The 24792-nt window shown below is 39.8% G+C and overlaps 2 protein-coding genes across 11 annotated transcripts in view; one reads left to right on the forward strand and one right to left on the reverse strand.

Moving 5' to 3' along the window:
* Nucleotides 1-10: 10 nt before the first annotated feature.
* KLHL41 (kelch like family member 41) lies at nucleotides 11-23420 on the forward strand. The gene is made up of 6 exons (XM_006118182.4): nucleotides 11-1456; nucleotides 5035-5192; nucleotides 5283-5390; nucleotides 7289-7474; nucleotides 9154-9300; nucleotides 10232-23420. The coding sequence occupies exons 1-6, from the start codon at nucleotides 347-349 to the stop codon at nucleotides 10341-10343; spliced, it is 1821 nt and encodes a 606-aa protein (XP_006118244.2). The 5' UTR covers nucleotides 11-346; the 3' UTR covers nucleotides 10344-23420.
* Nucleotides 22074-24792, reverse strand: part of FASTKD1 (FAST kinase domains 1) — a 36229-nt gene continuing 33510 nt past the window's right edge. For 9 of the 10 annotated variants that reach the window (XM_075933570.1, XM_075933572.1, XM_075933571.1 and 6 more), the window contains 2 exons: nucleotides 23354-23468; nucleotides 22074-22246 (listed from right to left, as the gene is read on the reverse strand). In XM_075933570.1, the coding sequence (XP_075789685.1) occupies nucleotides 22157-22246; nucleotides 23354-23468 (205 nt within the window). In that variant the 3' untranslated portion in view covers nucleotides 22074-22156. The remainder of the gene's footprint in view (nucleotides 22247-23353; nucleotides 23469-24792) is intronic. The other variant, XM_075933573.1, reaches the window with a different exon arrangement.

Consider the following 24792-nt stretch of genomic DNA (forward strand, 5'->3'; position numbering starts at 1 on the left):
TTTGAGATCTGATTCATAACTAAAGACCAGATTCTGCCATCCTTACTCACATTGAGTAATACCTTACTCTGCAAGTTTCAGTGATTAAATGTGTGTGATTGCCTTGACTAAAAGCAACAGTTGCTTCTTTCAGTCTATGACAGCTGCAAGAGCAACTCTTCTTTCCACACCTTCCACCCTAAATTCCAACTTGTTAGAGGCTGTACCTATATTTAGTTGGCAGGATTAAATTACAGAGACTTCAGGCTGGGCAAAGCACACTGATCTGCCTTTTTACAGATAGACCTTAGTGCCGACAACAGCTAAACCTTTCAGTTCCACCTTACACGCCCATATTATTCACAAAATGGATTCCCAAAGGGAACTCACTGAAGAGCTTCGACTTTACCAATCCACGCTTCTTCAGGATGGCCTCAAGGAACTCCTGGATGAGAAAAAGTTTGTTGATTGCTATCTAAAAGCTGGTGACAAAAGCTTACCTTGCCACAGATTGATTTTATCAGCTTGTAGTCCTTATTTCCGTGAGTATTTTTTATCTGAGCAAAGTGAAGACAAAAAAAAGGAGGTAGTTCTAGACAATGTGGACCCCAGCATTCTGGATATGATTGTCAAGTACCTTTACTCTGCAAGTATTGATCTCAATGATTCTAATGTGCAAGATATTTTTGCTTTGGCCAGCCGCTTTCAGATCCCTTCTGTATTCACTGTGTGTGTCTCCTATCTTCAGAAAAGACTTGCTGTTGGTAATTGTCTAGCTATTCTTCGATTAGGTCTCCTTCTTGACTGTCCAAGACTTGCATTGTCTGCCCGTGACTTTGTGTCAGACCACTTTGTGCAGATTTGCAAAGAAGAGGACTTCATGCAGCTTGCCCCCCATGAGCTCATCTCAGTTATTTTACCTGACAGCTTAAATGTAGAAAAGGAAGAAGTGGTATTTGAAGCAGTAATGAAATGGATCCGAACAGACAAAGAGAATAGAATAAAGAGCCTGGGAGAAGTTTTTGACTGCATTCGTTTTCGTCTTATGTCAGAAAAATACTTCAAGGAGCATGTTGAGAAGGATGATATAATTAAAAGCAGTTCAGATCTTCAGAAAAAGATCAAAGTGATTAAGGATGCCTTTGCTGGAAAATTACCCGAACCTGCAGTAAGCAAAGGAAAGTCAGGTGAAGGGGAAGTAAATGGTGATGTAGGGGATGAAGATTTACTCCCTGGATACCTCAATGACATTCCAAGACATGGTATGTTTGTCAAAGACCTTATTCTTCTGGTCAATGACACTGCTGCAGTAGCTTATGACCCTGTAGAGAATGAATGTTACTTGGCAGCACTGGCAGAACAGATTCCCAGAAATCATTCTAGCATAGTCACCAAACAAAATCAGGTCTATGTCGTCGGAGGATTGTATGTGGATGAGGAGAACAAGGATCAGCCTTTACAATCATACTTCTTCCAGGTATAAGCCTCATATTCATTGGTACACTATGGTGTTAGCACTGCATGAAAAATAGGCTTTCTGCAAGTTACTGAAGAGTATTTAGGTTTAACTTTAAATCCAGAATAGGTTAATGTTTTATTTTAATTAATTTCAGTCACATTTTTCCTATACAAGTTTACTGGTTGCTGCTATCTTTGAAATTCCTCCCAGGCAGCATAGTCCATTAGGGACAAATGTCATCTCATTCTTGACTTTTAACAGATGCCTTACTGGCAGATTTCTATATTGAATTGATTCCTATTAAAGCCAAAACTTTTCTTAAAATATTTATTTTGGGCTCATTCTTAAGAGGTGTTGAACATTCAGTGCTTTAAGTGAAGTCCACGGGAATTGCATGTTCTCTGCATCATTCACAATTAAGGCCGAGGGGAGTTCTTAAAGTTAGGTAACATGTTTTGGTCACATTAGGCCAATTTTTCAAAGATATTTAGGCACCTAAAGATGCACTTAGTGGGATTTTCAGAAGTGCCCAGAATGTTTACTCCTATCAGTTTTGATCAGAGGTGCATAGGCATTTTTAAAAATCCCATTAGGCATCTATCTGCATCTTTTGGTTCATGAATACTTTTAAAAATATGGCTCTTAGTTAACCAATTTAACTTTTTTTTCACCCTAAAACATCAGTAGACATCCTACCATGTTGTAGGCTGACAAATTTCCAAAGTTGTAAAGCTTTGGTAATTTGGGATGTCAGAGTACACAACCTTCTTAAATTAGCTCATGCTCAAAATATTTTATTTCAACCTATAGTGAAGGTATACATTCAAATCCATATATATTTAAGTTTTATTAATACAAACTATAGATAAGCCTTAACTATAGTGGCATCAGATATAAAAAAAATTAGCAACACAAAAAGTTCTTGGGGTATATTTATATCAAACATATCCTGGGCATTTTAGATACATAGCTGCATGTTGTACCCTTGGACATTTTGCCTGTCTCTTGATTTATTGGATGGTAAACAAATCCTTGACTTCAGTGGAGCATTAGCCTGAGTACAAGATCAGATCTTTTGTTCACATATAGTACAGCAAGGCAATACTTTACATAATTTTAAAGTAATTGGCATATGTTGAAAATAGCAATTATTGACATTGTTTCACAGAGCTATCAGTTGAAGAGAATGAGCCTGGTATACATTTTGAGAGAACAGTTTTCTAGAGAGAGATTACATTGGAACCGGTTCATTTTGCTACATAGATATCAAGTACTAAATTATCAAACACATAAAAAAGTTGCTACCAAAATTTGCTTGTGGTGCGTTACATTAGATTACTTCCTGAAACCAATCTAGAATTAGATAACTGAATTATTAGGCTATAATTGCATCAAGAGATTTTTAATGACACATATACCACAGGAATGAGGCTAATAATTGACAGAACTCTCTCTCTTTTTTTAAAAACATCTTTCCCTTGTCTGTGCCCTGAATTTCTGCTACTTTCCTGTCCCTCTCCCACTCATCCATCCCATTGCTAGTACAATGGGCTGCTGCTGTGGCTCACTGCTAGAATCTCTCTACACTGTCAGCTTGGTGATTGCTTCTTTCAGAGTTTTAACATGGCATCTACAACATTTCCACTCCTCATAGGTCCCTGCTTCACCACTTCCACCTCATTATGTTACCCCTTCATTAAGTGCCTGTCAAAGTGGGAGAAAACTGAGCTACCACCCATCAAGGAGTTTGTCCCTAAGTATGCGTTACTATCAGAGTTAACATACAAAAGGAAATCCCCTGTATCAGTTAAACTCCTGATTCACTGATTATATTATCAACTCTAATGAATAGGATACGAGGTTCTGCCTGAACTGGCTTAAACTACCTGAGGAATCTGTCCAGGAATTCTCAAGTTCCACTGCAGCAAATAAACTGTATACCAACAGGAAGAAACTAGTGGGTTTTGGAACCAGAAGTTTCATAGGAGTTTGACGCAGACTATGGAACTCCACCTGACTACTGTAAGGCTATGTCTAGAATACAAAGAAAAGTCGCAAAAAGATACGCAAATTGCAAACCACAATTAGCATATCTTTTTCCACTTCTCTTTCAAAAGAGGCTTTTCTGAAACTTGGTACATCTACACGATGCCAAATTTCAAAAAAACCTGCTCTTTCAACACATCCCTTCTTCCTCATAAAACAAGGTTTACAGGGATGGCGAAAGAATGCATCCTCTTTTCTGAATATTTTTTGGAAAAGCGGATGCATTTCTTGGACATGGCATTGCTTTTCAGGGATACCTGTGGTATCTCAGAAAAGCACTGCAGTCTAGACGTAGCCTAAGAGCTAAATACAAACCTCACTACTTTGAGCTCTCTTTCAGGCTTGTCACACAGACACACAAAACATCCACCCATATAAAAATCCACTATGGAATTCTCACACTATTTTCTGTAGGCTGGAAATTCCAGGAAGGAAGAAAAACAGACATTTTTAACTGCTGGGGAGGTACTCAGATACTATGGGGGTTGGGGAGGGTATAAGTAGGTGGTAGAAACAAATCAGTCTCATGATCTCATGTAGCGTAGGTCTCTGAAAACATCCTATAGTCTTTCCTCTGTTTCCTTACTGCTTCTCTTCTGTGACTACTTACAGCACAGCAAAAGTGAATAGAATAGAAACTAAATCTTCTGAGATGACCAGTTAGACTAGAGACTTAATCTCACTGCTTCCTTCCTGGTTTGCTCAGAAACCAAGACTTTGTGGGTGTCTGATTTTGTTTTCCTTTAAGTCTTGTAGAAAAGTCACAATTCACCTTTACTCCACTGTGTGCACACTAAAGGAATGTCTACCCCGCAGGGCTAAACTCAAAATAAGCTACGCAACTTGAGCAACACTAATATCGTAACTTAAGTCAAAATGCCTTATTTCGACTTTTGGTGCTGTCTACACAGCAGTTATTTCGCAATAGAGCACTCTTCCCCCAACTTCACTTACTCCTCATATAATTAGAGTTATAGGAGTCGGAGTCAGAAGTCCATTATTTTGAAATTATTTTGAAATAGCAGGCTTGCTGTGTAGATGTGCACTATATTATTTCTGAATAATGCTACTGTGTAAACATAGCTTAAGACCTCACGATCTTGGAAATCACTGTCATAGGAGGAGCACTTTTTTGCTCCAGCAGTGCGAGAGGAAAAACTGTATGACTTTTGGGACATAATGCCTCTGGCTTCTATGGGAAGGGTGCTGGGCAGAGGATCTTGCCTCATCATTATTACAATGTAGGCAGCATTCTCTGCTCATCCCCCATGCACTGTGAAAGGCCATATTTCAATAATAATTAACAAGAAGAAACAAAATGACCAGGAGTATGGGAGATTAAAGAGGAAAAAGTTGGCAGTAACTATTCTGGGGTGTAAAAGTTGGCATACATCAGCTGATCCTAGGACTTACGGGCAGTTAGAATAAATACAATGGGGAACACTATTGATCCACTTACTGCATCTAAATCTATTTCACAGAGCTGTTTGCATTGCGTGGACTTTCCTAATGCACCTTTCCTGACATTGCCTATTTTGATATTCTTTCAGCTGGATAGTATTGCTGGTGAATGGGCAGGCCTTCCTCCACTGCCTTCAGCTAGATGCCTTTTTGGTCTGGGAGAGTCAGACAACAAAGTGTATGTAATTGCAGGCAAGGACCTTCAGACAGAGGAGTCTCTGGATTCAGTCTTGTGCTATGATCCTGTGTATGTTGAAAGTTTACATTCACTGAGCATATTTAAAATAACCCTTTTCCCCATTTACATAGCCTTAATAGTATAATCTTCCAATTCCAGGGCAGTAAAATGGAATGAAACCAAAAAACTTCCACTCAAAGTATATGGTCATGCAACAATTTCACATAATGGGATGATATACTGTCTTGGGGGAAAGACTGATGACAAGTAAGTACCAAATAATTTCATGGCAAATGGTAGCATTATTAGTTGTGTCCTCACACTCAGCCATCAGAATTCCTGTTTATTTGTATCTGGGTGTGGGTTTGGTACATGGAATCACTGTGGATATTTAAGAACAAAATTTACCTGATAATGTAAAACACTATTATTATAGCTACTTGACTTGATTAGCTGGCTTTCTTATTTCTCTCTCATACTATGTTCTGTTGTGCATACATGATTCAATATTGGGTTCTTCACAAAAAGTTTATTCCTAGCTTCTTAGTCATGTTATACACCACAACCACTTACAACCCTCAATTTGCTGCATGCAGCTACTGCAACTCCATTTTTAATTATGCCAAATCATAATACCGTCTTAGCATTCTATTTGGAGCCATACTATGATGATTTCATTAAAGAAAAAAAAAGATTGGGAGCAGGAGTGGAAATAGGATGTGTCTGAGTGTAAAACATTATAGTCTTGAGAAATAACATGAGACACCCTGATAGGGTTACTTGACAAGTGCCAGAGGTGTCTGCTGCAGTCAGAAATTAGCTAACTTCTAAAAGTAGGTTGTCTGCTGTACAACTTGATCATCACTCTACTTGGTGCTGCTGTCTTATTCTCCCAGAGTGAAAGTGATCCTCCAGTTCCAGTAGAAACATGAAATGAAATGTTTGCTCTTCACATATAGTACATAAAACAAAGGTCTCAAAGTAAATCATCTTTTTTTTCGGACAAACCAGGATTAAGATGCAAATATGCATGGAGGAATTGAAATTTTCCAGCACTGAACACTAACGCAACAAAACCACTACCATAGAAGATAGCTTGAGGAAACCCTGACTCTTGTAATCAAGACGTTATGCTATATAATTACACTTTAAAAGTGCTTAGTGCACAAACTGTAGACTTGCCCCATTAGCTTTTTCTTTCTAAAACTGAATACTCTGTAAAAGAATAAAGGTTCACAGTTATTTGTTTATCTTAAACTACACTGTAGCCATAAGCAAATAACCTCTTATCCTGACCTGATCTGCTATATACCGAAATGCTTTAAATACTTTTAAATGCACATTTTTTCCTATCATCTTTAGTCTTCCAGGCTAAGTGACAGTATCATATGTGTTAATGCACACATTGTGATATTTCTATATAATCAACTAAAGCAAAGCAATTATATGATCTTATTGTAGTAATCCTTGTGCTCGGTCCCCTCTCTTTGTTACCATTCCTTAACACAGGTCATCCTAATCAAACTACATGGAACAAAGAGACATTTTTCCAGTATGTAAAACATCATACACATTATGGCACTGTGTAAATAGCATAACATTTATTTACAGTTCTATGGATGTGAATGGGATTTACAGAAACTCACAAGACCTTGTCCATGTCCTAGGGAGTATACAGTGTAGGTAGAAATGAGAGAATTTCAGATCAGGAAAAAGAGGACGATAGTTAAAGCAGCTCAGACACAGACAGAGGTTTGTCAAACTACGCAGCTAGCTTAATGAATTGTGCTTGTATATATTGACTTTTACAAGGATTGAAAGTCCTCATACAGCATTATATGCACTTGGGAGAGCAAATTCAATCAGGAAGATCTACTCTAACATACTAGCATTTTAAAAAACAAAGTGTCTAGCTTTTTTTTTAGCTCTCTTTCCGCCATGCCACACTCACCCACCTTTGTTTAGCCATTTACCTATTGCTGAAATAAAGCTTGAGCAGGAATACAGGAAGTCTAGGTATGTCCCTAGGTACTTTTTCAGTGACTGTATGTTACACAGAAAATCCACTTAAATTAAGTGTCTCTTTAAATATATCTCTCCAAAGGATTTATCGAATGCTTAAGGATATTTAAGGGATGCTTAAAGTTTGTCTTTTTCCCCCACAGGAAATGTACTAACAGGGTATTTATATACAATTCTAAGAAGGGAGACTGGAGAGATCTGGCTCCCATGAAAGTGGCTCGCTCAATGTTTGGAGTGGCTGTCCATAAAGGCAAAATTGTGATTGCAGGAGGTGTTACTGAAGAAGGCCTTTCAGCCTCTGTGGAAGCTTTTGACCTCACCAGTAATAAGTGAGTGCATATCCAGATCATTTGTAAATAATTTTTATTTGAATTTTAGTAACTAAGTTGCCTTATTTTTAATTCCTTTTATTATGAAGAAAATGTTAAAGATTAGTTAAGGTCCGGGGAAAACAATTCAGCATAAACTGCTTCACAAATAATTACTATTGAATACAAAAGTGCCAACTAGATTTTTCAATTTTAAATCCATGCTCTTAACTACAACTTACACACAATGACCATTTGGCTTTGTCTACACTTTAAAGTGTAAAGCGCTGCTGCACGAGCAGTTTAATACAGCAGCGTGGCCATGGCAAGAGCACTAGGACTCAGGGGATGTCTATGCAGCAGAGCTAAAGCTGAATAAACTACGCAATTTGAGCTAAGTTAAAATAGCTTATTGCAGCTTTTAGTGCTGACTACACAACAGGACATCTGAGGAAGAGCACTTTTCCTCCTACTTCCCTTACTCCTCGTAAAATTAGGGTTACAGGAGTCAGAGTAAGAAGTCCCCCAGATTGACATTATGTCGAAATGACTGCTTGTAATGTAGACACGAACTACGTTATTACTGCTGTGTAGACATACCCTTAGAGAGCTCTCCCAGTGCTATAGGTAAATCACTTCCACAAGAGGAGTAGCTAACTGTAGCCTAGTTTATGCTGGTGCTTTACAGCACTGTAATTTGCTGTGACTGGAGGGATAATTTAACATCCCTGAGCCAGAAAGCTGCAGTACAGTAAAATGCCAGTGTAAACCTAGTCTTTATGGTATGTCATAATTGTAATGTGATTTCTGTAAATCCATAAAGCCAAATTAGAAGATATACTGATCTTTCATGTAGTAGATACACTTGAAGCTAAATATATTTTTGTCCCAGAGCAAGTCATATTTAGAATTAAATATAAAAAAGTGGAAGTTTCACCAAAAAAAACATTCATGTAGAATATATTTGGGACTTTGGCTGCTACTCTGACCTTTTCCTATAGAAATGTTTTACGTTGCCCAATGCTTGATAAAAGCAAGTCAGAATATAGGACATTTTATCAATCATCCTTAATACTTTGAGTGGCTCACATACACTTTCATTATGCATTTGAACCTATCTTACCAGGAAAATCTAACACTTTTGTTGCATTTTCACTGCTGTAAGTCAGGAATAACCTCACTGGAGTAAATGGCTTACATCTGTGTGAGAAGAAAGTTAAGGTCGTTGGCCCTATTCAGCAGGATTGGGTTTATCTGTGCAAATATTTTAGTTTTTTCATCCATGATTCTGCATGGGGGAAAACATTGCAGTGGAAAACTCATAATAATGCTAATGAGCTTGACTCTTCTTGCTCCATCTTGTTAATGTTGGTTCAACAGAATGAACAGAAAGTGCGCACACCCCTTTGGAGGCTGCAGCAGGGAGTAATGAGGATCTTCCCTGCATACAGATCTTGAGCAGGCACATTTGGCTTTAATGCTGGTGATGGAGATGCAGAATGTAGTGTTGGTGTGCTATGGGCTTTGTTTTTCTAATGAAGATTGGGGTTCCTAGGTGCAAAGGCTCCTCAGACTAATCCTTTACCCCTGTGTTTCTGCTAACTATAGCTATCAGCATCTCACCTACTTCTTTCATTTTGTTCAGAATATTTCTTACGTGTAGTCTGACTGGTTTTGTTTTGTTTATAAATATCCTACAGGTGGGAGGTAATGCCTGAATTCCCCCAGGAGAGAAGCTCTATCAGTTTAGTCAACTTGAGTGGATCCCTATATGCTATTGGTGGTTTTGCTATGGTGCAGCTAGAGTCCAAGGAATTTGCACCCAATGAAGTTAATGACATATGGAAGTAAGTTCTGTTGCAATCATATTTCCTAAATGGAAACTCACCTTGAAGTTTATAAAATTAGGGAGTAAGTCAAAAATCATTACTCTTTAGTTTTATAAATCATCTATTTATATACATTTTAAGGGACCAATTGCTATAGTGTCTGACAAGCACAATCTTTATGTGCAATGAACTAATACAAATAAATGTAAGATTTGGAGCTGGGGAGAACTTTTACCTTCTGATGAAATAACATAATGTTCTAAGTCACATTCTGCCAGTTGCAGGCTTCAGCAAAGATACATAGAAAAAGGAGAGTGGGGTGCAGTATTTCTTGACCTATTCAGGTCAATAAAGTGAAATACATATTGCAGGCTGATTCTTTGGCTAAAGTACCCTAATGTTACCTCATTCGCAGTGCTGAAAGCCTCTCTCTGAAGTTGCCTAAACAATTTTGAGCTCATCTTGTTCTCCTGTGAAGGATATTCTGATAGATAGCAAAATGGAGATTTCCCTATCCCATACACTAGTAGATAAATGAGTTGTAATCCACATATACACTTCTAGAACAAACTCTCTTAAGGAGAGTTACAAACACACGTTCTAGGGTTTGAATCTCAATCAGCTAAAAGATGTGAAAAATCCCATTTAGCCCAGAACACCCAAATAGTTCAGCTAACTTAAGATGTGGAAAGCAATTGGTGAGAGGGTACAAGGGATTCTGGGAAGAAATTAATTTGAGGACTGTAAGAGGATACTTACAGAATATGCACTTGGAGATTGTTCTGGGGATGAGGGAAGCATGATGCAAGGGGCAAAGCCAAAAATAGCCTTTGTGTTAAACTGTTAGGAACTCTTGACACATGGATTAGTCTCCTTTTTGTGTGTGTATCTGAGGGGGGAAGGTTGAGCTCAAAGTGGCTCTGAAATCACAGTATTCGGTTAATTGCAGGTATGACGACGAGAAGAAAGAATGGTGTGGTATGTTGAAGGAGATTCGCTATGCCTCTGGAGCCTCCTGTCTTTCAACACGTTTAAATCTATTCAAGCTATCAAAGCTATAAACAAAAAGGCTGGGAAATTAAATATCATGAGGGAGTTCTGATTACAGCAATTCTGGTTTTGCTGCATAAAAAACAAACTGCACAGAGATTTATAGACATGCATCTCTTAAATTGTTACTGCAGCTGTGTTTTAAATGGTTACTAATTTTTGTAGATAATAAACCAAAACTAACTTTTCATTCAAAGTTTAGAATCAGAAAGAATTCTGATTGACTGGAATTGGTTTTAAATAAATGAAGATATCATGTAAAGCTCAATCCTTCCACATGTGAAATTCTCATTGAACTAACCAGAGGCTTGCTCACAGAAGGCTTATAGCATTGGGCACTTATCTTGAAATGATTTTAAGAAGTCCTACCACAGATGTAAGAGTTTACTAAGGCCAATTAATTTCTAGATAGCTCTATTGCATTTGTCTTGATATTGATAGGCTGTTTATACAGCTTTATTTTCCACTCCAATCCTATGCACAAAAGTTGCATTGTCTTGCTAGATCTACAAACATTTTATATGTAGCATTCAGAAAACAGTAAGGTTAAGTTTACACTCGCAGCTTCTTGCGCAAGTTTGGCCGTTCTTGCGCAAGAATCTGCAGAGCATCTACACTGCCCACCCCCTCTTGCGCAAAGAAATTTACAGTACGGCGTGGTAAGAACATAAGAACAGCCGTACTGGGTCAGACCAAAGGTCCATCTAGCCCAGTAGCCTGTCTGCCGACAGTGGCCAACACCAGGTGCCCCAGAGAGGGTGGACTAAAGACAATGATCAAGCGATTTGTCTCCTGCCATCCCTCTCCAGCCTCTGACAAATAGAGGCCAAGGACACCATTTTATCCCCTGGCTAATAGCCTTTTATGGACCTAACCTCCATGAAATTATCTAGCTTCTCTTTAAAATCTATTATAGTCCTAGCCTTCACAGCCTCCTCTGGCAAGGAGTTCCACAGGTTGACTACACGCTGTGTGAAGAAGAACTTTCTTTTATTAGTTTTAAACCTGCTACCCATTAATTTAATTTGGTGTCCTCTAGTTCTTCTATTTAGGGAACTAATAAATAACTTTTCTTTATCTGCCCTCTCCACACCACTCATGATTTTATATACCTCTATCATATCCCCCCTCAGTGTCCTCTTTTCTAAACTAAAAAGTCCCAGTCGCTTTAACCTCTCCTCATATGGGAACTGTTCCAAACCCCTAATCATTTTAGTTGCCCTTTTCTGAACCCTTTCCAAGGCCAAAATATCTTTTTTGAGGTGAGGAGACCACATCTGTACACAGTATTCAAGATGTGGGCCTACCATAGTTTTATATAGGGGCAGTAAGATATTCTGGGTCTTATTTTCTGTCCCTTTCTTAATAATTCCTAGCATCCTATTTGCCTTTTTGACCGCTGCTGTACACTGTGTGGAAGTTTTCAGAGAACTGTCCACGATAACGCCAAGATCTCTTTCCTAATTTGTCATAGCCAAATTAGCCCCCATCATACTGTACGTATAGTTGGGGTTATTTTTCCCGATGTGCATTACTTTACACTTATCCACATTAAATTTCATTTGCCATTTTGTTGCCCAATCACTCAGTTTGGTGAGATCTTCTTGGAGTCCCTCACAGTCTGCTTCTGTCTTAACTATCCTAAACAGTTTGGTATCATCTGCAAACTTAACCACCTCACTACTTACCCCTTTCTCCAGATCATTTATGAATAAGTTAAATAGGATTGGTCCCAGGACTGACCCTTGGGGACACCACTAGTTACCCTTCTCCATTCTGAAAATTTACCATTTATTCCTACCCTTTGTTTCCTGTCTTTTAACCAGTTCTCAATCCAAGAAAGGACCTTCCCTCTTATCCCATGGCCATGTAATTTACACAAGAGCCTTTGGTGAGGGACCTTGTCAAAGGCTTTCCGAAAATCTAAGTATACTATATCTACTGGATCCCCCTTGTCCGCATGTTTGTTAATCCCTTCAAAGAACTCTAATAGATTAGTAAGACAGGATTTCCCTTTACAGAAACCATGTTGACTTTTGTCCAACAACTTATGTTCTTCTACATGCTTCACAATTTTATTCTTTACTATTGTACTATTCTGTACTATTGTTTATACTAATTTGCCCCGTACTGAAGTTAGAATTACCGGTCTATAATTGCCCAGATCGCCTGTAGAGCCCTTTTATATATTGGTGTCACGTTGGCTGTCATTAGGTACGGAAGCTGATTTAAGGGATAGGTTACAAACCACAGATAATAGTTGAGCCATTTCCCATTTGAGTTCTTTTAGAATCCTTGGATGAATGCCATCCCAGTCCCGGAGATTTGTTAACATTAAGTTTTTCTATTTGTTCCAAAACCTCCTCTAATGACACTTCAATCCAGGACAGTTCCTCAGATTCATCACCCACAAAGGACGGTGCAGATTTGGGAATCTCCCCAACGTCCTCAGCCGTGAAGACCGAAGCAAAAAGCAATAATTTAATTTCTCTGCAATGGCTTTATCATCCTTGATTGCTCCTTTTATAGTTCGATCATCTAGGGGACCCACAGGTTTTTTAGCAGGCTTCCTGCTTCTAATGTACTTTAAAAACATTTTGTTATTTCTTTTTGAGTTTTTGGCTAGCTGTTCCTCAATATCTTTTTTTGTTTTCTTATTACATTTTTACACTTCATTTGACAGTGTTTATGTTCCTTTCTATTTATCTCATTAGGATTGGACTTCCACTTCTTAAAGGATACCTTTTTGTCCCTCACTGCTTCTTTTACATGGCGGTTAAGCCACGGTGACTCTTTTTTAGGTCTCTTGCTATGTTTTTTTATTTGGGGTATACATTTAAGTTGGGCCTCTATTATGGTGTCTTTAAAAAGTTTCCATGCAGCTTTCAGGGATTTGGCTCTAGTCACTGTGCCTTTTAATTTCTGTTTAACTAACCTCCTCATCTTTGTGTAATTCCCCTTTTTGAAATTAAATGCCAGGGTGCTGGACTGCTGAGGTATTCGTCCCACCACAGGAATGTTGAATGTTATTATATTACGGTCACTATTCCCAAGCGGTCTTGTAACGGTTATTTTCTGGACCTGATCCTGCACTGCACTCAGGACTAAATCGAGAATTGCCTCTTCCCTTGTGGGTTCCTGCACCAGCTGCTCCAAGAAGCAGTCATTTAAGCCATTGAGAAATTTTCTCTCTGCTTCTCTTCCTGAGGTGGCATGTATCCAGTCAATATGGGGGTAATTAAAATCCCCCATTATTATAGAGTTCTTTATTTTGGTAGCCTCTCTAATCTCCTTCAGCATTTCAATGTCAGTATCGCTGTCCTGGTCAGGTGGTCGATAATATATTCCTACTGCTAAGAGAGGTCTTCTTGCGCAAGAGCTATGCTCTTTTTTAACAGGTGTAATCCCTCTTGCGCAGGAGCTCTTGCGCAAAAGGGCAGTGTGGACGCTCGGCAGGGATTTCTTGCGCAAGAAAGCCCTATGGCTAAAATGGCCGTCGGAGCTTTCTTGTGCAAGAGAGCATCCACACTGCCATCGGAGCTCTTGCACAAAAGCACAGCGTGCACATGGCAGTGTGGTCATTTTCTTGCGCGAGACTTCTTGTAGACATAGTCTAACTGAATCTGATATATGAACAAGCCTATTGAAGGTAAAGGTGTATCATGTGGCTTAGGAAACATGCTTCAGCTACTGCAGTACTAGTCATTTTGCAGTCCATCAAAACAGAACTTTACAAACTTATTAGGTTAAGGTTATTAGTCCTACAATTTGACATGCTTTGCTTTTTCTTTGGGTTGCAAAATCCTTGCAATTTTTTTTGGATATGCTATTTGGCTTATTTATAAACCAGATTCTTCAGTGATGTTTTTGTAAGAGATTTTGAAGATCTGTAACGTAGCACTAATGAACAAACCTCCAAAGATAATCCCTTATCTTGCACCAGCGACAAAAGTGTTCAGAAAAGAAATGGATTTCAATTAGGATTTCGAAATTGTAAAAAGTAAAAATTATTTTAAAAGTCGTAAGATATCAGTCTTAGTAGTGCTTGTTTAGTAATGTCTGCTGCTTGCTAAGTTAGTAATTTAAAAGTTGACTTTTTCTAGAGGAGGCAGGAGTGCAAAACAACAGAGGGTCGTTTTGTGGAAATAATTCTATTGGATTTGGCATCATAAAGTAGTCTCTTAGACTTTTTCTGTTTAGGGTGCAGGTGTGCAAATAGAGGAAGCCTGCAAAAAGGGGCTGGAACTAGGGATGTTAAATATCATGTAATTGAATAGTTGTGTAACCGCATGAACTTTAAGAATTTACACAACTATCAGACAGCTCCTGGGGATGGCAGCCCGTGCACTCCAGCCCCCGCTCCGAGGGAGTCCCCTGCTATTCTGCACTGCTGCCTCACTATCAGAGGCAGCAGCATGGGGTGGCAGGTAGGAGCTGGTCCACAAGGGGAGCCAGTTTAAAAACCAGTTCCCGGCTGCCTGCTGCCCTGTGCTGCTGCCTCTGATATAGAAGCAGCAGTGTGAGGTGGTAGCAGTCCCTGTCCGGGGGGGGAGGGGTCCGAGCTCCCTAGGGACAGAGGCTACTCCGTGGGATGCAGAGCAGCGCCTGGCCATGGGGAGCTCAGATCCCCCACAGACAGGGGCTGCTGCTGCAAAAGGAGCAGCATGCAGTTTCCTCTGCCCTTCCCCCCATCCTGCGAGGAGCACGTGGCACTTGAAAGTGCCATACATTCACTCAGGGAGGGAGCAGGGCAAGGGAAGCTTTGCACAGCTCCCCTGTCCCCAGGCCAATCAAGACTTGGATGCAGCGGAGCGCGAGACGTCTCCTCTTGCCCTGTGAATGGTGTGTGGCACTTTGAAGTGCCGCATTCTCCTCACAGGGTGGGCGTAAGGCAGGCTCAGGCTTTGTGCATGCCCCTCCACCCTCAGGCCAATCAGGGCCTGCGGGTGAGGGAGTGTGTGAAGCCTCTTCCCACCCTGCCAGGGGCATGGGTGCGTAGTGGGAAGGGGGGAGGCAAAGGCGCCCCTTTGGGGAAGCCCAGAACCATTCTGTCCCTGCCCTTTTCAAATTAGGCCCCACCCCTTCTGGGGCAGTCCGGTCCTACTTCAAAAATTTGTGAAGCGGCCCCCAGGCAAAAATTATTGCCCACCCCGTCCTAGAGAGCCTGTCCATCACATTCCCATACCCAACTAATCTATCCAATAGGGTACTGCATGTATAGGGCTCTGTATTCTATAGTAGAAATAAATTGATAAACTGAAGAGAGTTTAGGAAGCACCATAATATGTGGAAGGGGAAATACAGGATTTTTCTGGTGCTATAAAAATCAATGGGAATTGATTCTGTGTTGGATACCTGTATTCCTGTCTCCCACCAAGCTGTAGCTTCTTCAGGCAGCAGGGACCTAGTTGTGCTATTTATGACATGGGAAGTGGCAGTGACGTATTTACACAGCCCTTTCCAGCCTTCAATAACTATGTACAGGCTTTGCATCATCATCTTTATACAGTGAAGAGTCGCATTTATCTTTGTAGCACATGATCGAATATCACATCTCTAAGATGTCACAATACCTTCCTGTGCACCACCCTGCTGGGGAGACAATCAGACTCAACGCATACGACTAAGTCAGCAAGCTCTTGGAATGATTTTTGTTTTAAACTCCAGAGATCTGTGAAAAGCAACAACCCTTGTGAGCCCTACAATTGTCTGCTATGCAACAAATTTCCACGTTTGAAGGGGGAAAAAGAGCTAATTTTGGACATATTTACTAAAATGCAGCTAGAAATCAGTAAAGAAAATATATCAGTGGCTTGGGTTGTATACTTGTTTTTTATCACATTTAAAATTATACAGATGTCCTGCAGCCTTTGCCAAAATACATCCTAGCATTATATTCTTAAAAATATTTTTACAATACATGAGAAAACACCACTAATCTAAGCTTGTATGATTGATAGTAGCAAACATGTCAGGACTGCATGAAAATTAAAAAAACTCAGTATGAAGGTAGCTACTTACACATCAGTACCTTTGTAAGAGAGAGGAGTTACCATGTCCCAAAGGCTTGGGCACCAAAAGGCATTCCAGGATGACACTGTTCAAGTATACTCCCAGGTGTAATCTTTTTGGTTTTCCCAGTAGCACATCAGCAAACTCCTCAGCTGAAGTGAATTGACAGCCTTATTTCAACCAAGTGACCCTGATTTATACCATCTGAGGAAGTGGCCTTATAATTTTAAGAACATCTGTTTACATTTAATCTTTGCTGCCAGCCATATGTTGGATTAATTTAGGGTTTGTCTACATGGGTATGTCCAAAATAGGTAGGGTGTGACTTTTAAAATGCACTAACTATTCCACTCTAAATCCCATATGGACATTTACAGTACATTAAATGTGTCTTTGTGCAGTTTAACACAATACACTTGAAAATTTTAATGTTGTCCCAAATGGTGGTAATTAACATATGGAGTCTACCATCCTTTTTGGCTCTGTATATGGAGGGGGAGGACTGCGTTTGAATAAGTTTTCATATTTCTCAGCACCCAAAAAGCTTTTTGGATTATGGTCTACAGATCAGCCTTATTCCTACTCTGCTATCCATTGTCAGGCCCACCAAGGGTGGGGGGCAAAGGAGGCAACTGGCCTGGGTCCCAGCAATTCAAAAGGGACTGGGGCTCCCAACTACCAACAGCACCTCTACCCTTTTGAATTGCTACTGGAGCGCTGGGCAGCGCTGAGGCCTGGCTGCTCCAAGTCCACCCCTTCTGCCTGAGGCCCTGCCCTTTCCAGGAGCAAAGGTGCTTGGAGCCCAGACCCCACTTTGCCAAGAAGCCTGGCAATTATGTCAGCCCCCCCTTCTGCTGTAGTTGAGTCTGCTGTAAAACTTGAACTGTACATATTTCTATAACAATAATTGGGGACCAACTGCAATTGAGGTCTTTGACTGGCACCACAAGATAAAATCATTTTTACTATTTGAAAGCAAGATAAAGTGCGTAATGACATTGGCTATAGTCATTACATCCAAGATGGAAATGAGACAGAGTGCTAGTTTGTTGGGTCTTCGCTTTGTAAGCACACAGGCACTCACATTTCTCACCTGTTTTTCACCACTTACCCAAAATATTCACTGGTGATTCTGCAGGCTTTTTCAGTGTTCTTGGTGTCTGTGCCATGTGCCACAGTCATGGGTAAAAAAATCTTAGATTTCCTCCACAAAGACCAAGTCTGACTTGAGAGACTTGTTGCTGACCAGTATGGCCCTTATTGACAACTATCAATACATGCTGCCATTTAGTACCCTTTAAAAGGAATTACAATTCATTTGTTGACTGTAAAATCTTCTGGCTAGAGACCATCACCCAAAAGGTCACATACAATTTTCACTGAATAAATAACATTTAAACATTTATTCTAGACGAACAATTTGGTAAAGTATTTGGTATTTTATTAAACTTATTTATTGTAAGATCAGTTTTTTTCCCCAAGAGAAATTAATGTCTCTTAGTTTTAAGCTTGATGTTTCTTTCAATATGTTATGTTAGCTAGCTGGAAAAGTCACATATTTAGGAGACTGTGAAGCTCTTTTTTTCAGGACTTATCTCTGGTCTGTTTCTAAACAGTGCTAAAAAGTAACAGCCCTTCCTCAGAGTTTGACTAAAACTGATGGCATTAGTAGACAGCAGTGGTTAGGCGGAAGGACAAAAAAAAATGAAGTGCACTGTTTATGGAGTCCCCAGGATCCTGTTTGCAAAGGTGAGTCCTCCTGTATAGCGCTCCTTTCCCATTCTGCAGCTTGATCAGGAGTGGCCATAGGAGGAGAAGTAATAGCCTGAGTCTTCCCACAGCTATTTCAGATGCCAGGGTAAACACAACCCCACACAGACAGGTACTCTCACAGGGGAGAGGAAAACTTTGCACTTCTATGTTAGCTCAGTTACTTTCCTAGATTCCCTTTGATGTCTACATTCACATACATCACCTGTAAGGAGGTAGCATCAAGTATAAGACATTAATACTGGTAGAAGCAAAAGCAGTATCCAGTTGTAAGACACCTAGCTTAGAGCTGCAGTGGCTAACCCCTGCCAGATGTAAAGGTGTAGTCCCCTTACTAAAGGTGCCTCTGCTTATTTTCTGGGAAGATCCTGTGTGCTGCAATCTAGCCCACCAGACTACAATTCCCATGAACCCTAGAGGAAAACAGGAAGGAAGTGATTTTGTTTTGGGAGATCTGAGTCTCTCCACCTGTGTGGAGGCAGACTCAGCAGCCTATGGACTCTTTCCTTTGTTTTTTGGAACAAAAGGGAGCCAGGCTGCTGTGGAGTTTTTATCCAGTTCAGTAGCTGTTATGTTGCAGTTACAGACTGGGACAGAGAGCCTTTGGAACTGGGATCTGGAAGGCTGCTTTTGATTGCCCTAGACGGGAGGCCCTTTGGCTGTACTTGTGGCTAGAAGCTACTCTGCATCCAGCACACAGATGGAGACTGAGTAACTGGGCATCTTTGGGAAAATGCTGCCTGGGACAGACCTCAGAGATTCAGACTAACTGGGTTCAAAGAGAGGCAGAGAGGCCAACCCAGTGAACCAGAGCTGCTACATAGCTTGCACCCACATACACACTACCTACAGAGAATCTCCATTACATCTGCAGTTCTTCAAGCGTGCCCACACAAGCAAGAGTCTGGGACTCTGAGTCCAGGGATGTGCACACTCTGGGGTGGGATAAATACAGGCAGTGCAAGTGGCAGCTAAATAAAGTTCCTTTTATTTCTGTGTACTTTGTTAATTGATGTTTTTCACTGTTAATTTGTTAAATCCTATTTCTTTAAGTTAAGGTTGTTCATTCTAATGCAATCTATTAGATGTATATTATTTATGATTTGTAATTGTTGTTCTGGAGTTAGATCCAGTTCATTGCTGGAATAAGTTTATTCCTGGGGGTTCCCAAGGCCAGCCAAGTGGAGGCACCACCATTGTACATTATTTATGAGCAAAGGACTGCAGCAAGGGGGTGGATAGGTTTTCCCCAACCAAACAACATCACCACTGGGGTACTCACAATCTCCTTTTATGTCAAGACCATCAAGCGCCCAGGCACATCTGTGAGTGTGACCTGCTCCCTAGTAACCCAGGGAGGAAAAAGGGGGTTACAAGGGAAAGCACCAGAAAGGCATGCTGAGAAAAAGTTTCTATGAAAAGGGAAGCTCACGTGGAGGAGGAGCCCTAACAACCTGGCAATCATAAAGAAAGTGGCTTCTGAGAGAGAGGCTGCTTCTGCACAACACTGCCCACCACACCACCCATATCTGCCTACAACAAACATTCTCTTGGCTGTTCTGTTTCCTTCTGCATCTCATCGCTTTAGGCTCTCTCAATAATCCAAAGTCCTGCTACTCCGGAGACAGTGATGGGCATAGTGTTACCTCCTCCCCTACTATCAAAAGTGAGTATTAGAGATTTTACTATCAGAAGGGACTTCCGATACTCCACCTATGTTTTCAGTACATGTTCATAGTTCTGCCTGTGGATGAATTGGAAAGCCTCTCCCAAACTTATAGAAATGCCATTCTATATTTTGAAAAATTAGTGAGAAACTAACCCCCACTGAAATAAGGCAATGCCCTTCCTTAAGACACTGAGATCTCATGATGTCCATCTCAAACTTAACAATACTGAATATCATGTACTCTCCTGAGCAAAGAAGTTATGTTACTAATATTTGAAATAAAATTTGGCTGAAAGATGTGTTATGTAATATCAGATGCTTGTATTAGTTTTGGAAGATCTTTACCATTTTCTGGATATAATTTGCCTTTAATTTCTGCACAGTTACCCCTTTTATTTGTATTTAATTTTATTACCAATGGGCTGGTCTAATGAGAGCTTCTTTGCAAATAAGCCACATGCAAACCCAACCTCTAGCAAAACCCTTCAGGTAGGCCTACAGTACTCAAAGTCTATTAGATTTTCCCTGCTCCTGCCCCCAACCTTCACCTTAGAAATAATTTAATTTTAATTTTACAGTTGCCATAGCTATAGTTTTATAGTTGCCTCGTGAGCCGTGTGTAGTGCAGATTGGGGATCTGAATGGCTGTCACTCTGTAGAACTAGTTTACTTTTTGGACCCCAAGGACTACTCAGGGAGGCCACAGACATACTCCCTGCACAAGAGGCAGATCATTCCACTCCCCAGAGGAAAATACTCTTGAACCACTAGGTTTACTGCCACTTTAATGGACAGGTACAAAATAGCTGCAGTATGGCCAAGAGAGCCTATTTTCAATACCCCACTGCCATGTATATTGGCCAAAATGGACAGTCTCTACGGGAAAGAATTAATGGACACAAATCAGATATCTGAAAAGGCAACACACAGAAACCTATTGGAGAACACTTTAACCTGTCTGGACACTCATTAATGGATCTCCAAGTCACCGTGTTGTTTCAGGCCAATTCCACAAGTCAAATACACAGGGAAGGGTTGGAACAACTTCATTTACAAGTTTGATTCTTGTCAGAATGGAACAAACACGGATATCATTGGCTCGCACACTACCTTCCACATCCTAATGACTTAACCAACCAACCAACCAACCAATGAAGGTGCCAATTGTTCTTATCAGCCTCTTGTGACTTGAACTATCTATTCACTGTCTTTTTTCCCTCCTTTCCCCCTTACTCTTCCTTTATTTATTCTTAGATCTAGACTTTTAATACTCCAGTCATCTGAAGAAGTGGGTTGGGTCCACGAAAGCTCATGATACCATCTACATGTTTTGTTAGTCTTTAAGGTGCTACTAGACTATTCGTTATTTTTAAGTTTTTCTAGTTACAGACTAAGGCTATGTCTAGACTGCAGGCTTCTTTCGGAAGAAGCTTTTCAGGAAGAGATCTTCCGAAAAAAACTTCTGAAAGAGAGCATCCACACTGTGAAAGCACTTTGAAAAAGCGATCTGCTTTTTCAACAGAGAGCATCCATTCAATGTGGATGCTATCTCGCATGTAAACTATGATTACTATGGGCAGAATGGCCACCAAGGCACCTGTGCTTTTTCCTCTTTCCCCTTCTTGCGAAAGAATTCCCTCTCTCCTGTCCACACACGTCTTTTTCTGAAAGAGCTCTTTCGGAAAAAGGCTTCTTCCTTGGAGAAAGATTTATCAATGTAGGAAAAAACCCTCAGTTCTTTTAATTTTTTTTTCTTGAAAGAATGCAATTGCAGTGTGCACATAATTGAAGTTTTTTCAGAAAAACCACAGTTTTTCTGAAAAAACTCTGTAGAGTGGACATACCTTAAGTTGGCTGTAAGCTTTTATACATTTGGTTAGGATTGTTGCATTCCCAACATTTGTCTGCTTGTAGTGAGATTCTGCATTTGATTCTTATCCATCCTGTTGCACACTGAAGAGTATTCCTCATTTCTAAAGGATGTACTATTGTTCCTTCAGTAACAACACTTCCAAATTTGTGTTTGGTGAATTTCAATGTGTCCTTCCCTGTCTCGGCTGAGGAGTGACAGTGTTATTTTATGGTCAAGCTGCCATGGTCACAGTTGTTCATAAGCCTTAACTAGCTAAAACTTGGCAATAATGTAACATTTAAGTTTCTTTAATCACCTTTTTCAACCTTTGCAACCAGCCAAGTCATTGATAAATTTAGGATTACCTGTCCAGATTCCCAATGTTAAGTCTTATTCGAGATGTCCTAAATATAAAAACATTTCAATGGAGAATAAATGTCTTAAGAATTCAAAATATTTAATGTTACATGATAAAAGTTAAATGTTTATATGAAAATATATATCATGATTGTGTCTCTGTATTACTTTGTTTCAAATATATTCTTTTTCAGATACTGCATCCAGGCATCTTTTGATGATAGCTCCATGGAATTCCATTCAAAGTGAGGAATCTGTAAGAGAGAGTTTGCAGGGTAACTTACTGTTAACATTTATTTTTGTTAGACACAGTGCCAAAGTAGATATGTGCACACACATAATGCATGGCACCTTTTATTTAATCCTTGTACTCTCCATTTTAACATAGGCGAGGCTGAAAATTTTTATAGAAGATGTAGGTTTTTAATAGGCTTTGTTTCATTTTTAACATTAGGATTCTTACCACTAAATGTATTTGCCTGATAATAGCTTGCTTTCACAGAATAACAGTGAAGATGAAGGACCAGATGCTCAGGTAGAATAAGATGGCATAGCACCATTATCATGTCATTTCTTATCTGAACTTCAAATGCCTCTAATTAAGGACTAACTCCTCCACAGTATAAACTTGCAATTTGCACCAGCGGAAGATCTGACCCTTAAGTTTTAAAAGCTGTCTCGGACAAACGGTGTAACATACAGCATCAGAAGAATACCAAAGGGAGAAAATTAAGGCTGTTCAAAAAACCCAGATCTCTAGTCCTCCATTGAAGCAACTGTGGAAGCAGTTTAGGCAGGACAGGTGTTTTTTCCACTATGCAAGGGTTAGTAAATGTCCATGCCTTGTCTATCCCAGCAGCACCAGTGTAGATTTAGGGGGTCCTAGCATAGAAAGCCCCCACTTGAACTGAAGTAGAGTGAAATTCACAATTTGATTCAGTGCATTTTAATGGATTTTTACTCCTTTTCAATAGGGCTTGTTTCTACTTAGAGGTAGTTCCAGTCTGACATTCCTTTTAGAATGCAGCAATCACCTACCAAGGGAAGTGGCACTTCCTTTACTTTCTCTGTTTGATTCACTATGCTATAGTGGAGGAAGTGAATACAAGAGTTCTTGACTCCAGTTTTACTGCAGCTGCACCTAGTGAAGAGGAACTGGATGACACACTTGTCATAGCTATTCCCTCTGGGTCTGGAAAAAGACATTACAGAGCTAGCAGAATTCCTTGCAAATACCAGCCAGGTAAGCCCTCTTTTGTTAAAGGCAATATCCAATTTTTGAAGGGGACAGCTTAGAGAATTCCTTTGTACATACAAGTCTCAGTATAAGATACTGGTATTGCAGATTGTGTGCACCATACCTGAACCACCTCGTACCCCAAAATTTCCAGATGTCTTTTTTTCATCACAATTTTTCCTTTGAGGTGACATGAATTTTTGCAAAAAGATCTAGAATCAAGAAACTCCACAGCAATTCTGGTAACAAACAAAATAGTTACTTTCAAATATTGGTAGATCTAGTAATGATCCCCCTTTTGTCTATAATAGTGGTAGCCACACTACCATTAGACTAACCTGAAAACTAAAGTTAAAAAATTTAAAGAAAATTAAACTCATTCTTTGAGCCAAGAGACAATTTTCTTCATATTTACCTAGACAAACATGAACTTTAGATGGTTCCTAAAAGCTTTTCCTTTTCACCTCTCTGGCAATTGCAAAACACGAAAAACGTCAGATCAACATTTCCAAGATAGACTCTTTTGTTGCTTCTCTCTACATAACATTTGTGCATCTAACTACTGATTTGCACATATACAATAGTAAAAATATCCCTGAAAGTCATTTGTCAGCACAAACCCTGTTAAAAACAAAGTTCAAAGAGGACATCTGGAGTATAGGCATGAAGGACTTTAAAAGGCAACCAACTTGAAACCAGTCTGCCTTTGGAAGGGCAGCTAATGCAGCACAGGTGTAATAATAACTGCTCAAATTCAGGAGCAAATGTGTTACTGCACGTAGAATAAAATACTACTCATAGAAAAGCCCTTCTAGTGTATTAGCTGTGCATTATCAAACAGAGAGATGTACAACATGCCAGGTTTGTTCACTCAATGGGAGCACATGCACATTTTTTGGAAGCAACTTCTAATTAAGAATTTGTTGTTGCTATTAAAAAGTCAGAGTTTATTAACAATTACTACACCTTGTATCTGAACAAGACCTACCAAAAGCAAAGGTTTGGCATCTCAGCTATTATTGGTAAAAGCTGACTTTTGTGAGCCAATCACCACACACTTTAAAACTTTATACTTTTCTGTGTCCTTTACATCTGAGACCCTTAAATCTTATATGTAATCCTTAATCTTCCACAGCCTAGTGCTGTCCTCTCAGTGAATCATATTTGCATTTTACAGGTGAGGGTGCCCGGAAATTAAGGATAAGGGCCTGATCCCTGTAGGTTCTGCACACCTGCAACTTCACTAGGTTCAACAGCAGTTGCAGGAAGTCTGAAAAGCAAGACCTTAAGAAGTCAGGGCTGTACTGCTAACATTTGGCATCTAAGTCATTCAGTGCACCTACATACAGCCAAAGAGATGTTGATTTCCTACTTCTCAAATTAAGAGGAGTTTAAAAATGAGTTGGGCCATCCTGATATTAGCTGTTCACAAGGAACTGCTCTCACCTGCCTCGCAGTCAGTAGCACTCCTACTCACAAGAGGTACAATGTGTATATTAAAAAGTAACAGCCATCATAAAGGATAAGAATAAGCCTGAATATACAACTTGATTCATCTATCTA

Source organism: Pelodiscus sinensis, chromosome 7 (genome assembly GCF_049634645.1).
Source record: "Pelodiscus sinensis isolate JC-2024 chromosome 7, ASM4963464v1, whole genome shotgun sequence".
Classification (NCBI taxonomy): domain Eukaryota; kingdom Metazoa; phylum Chordata; order Testudines; family Trionychidae; genus Pelodiscus; species Pelodiscus sinensis.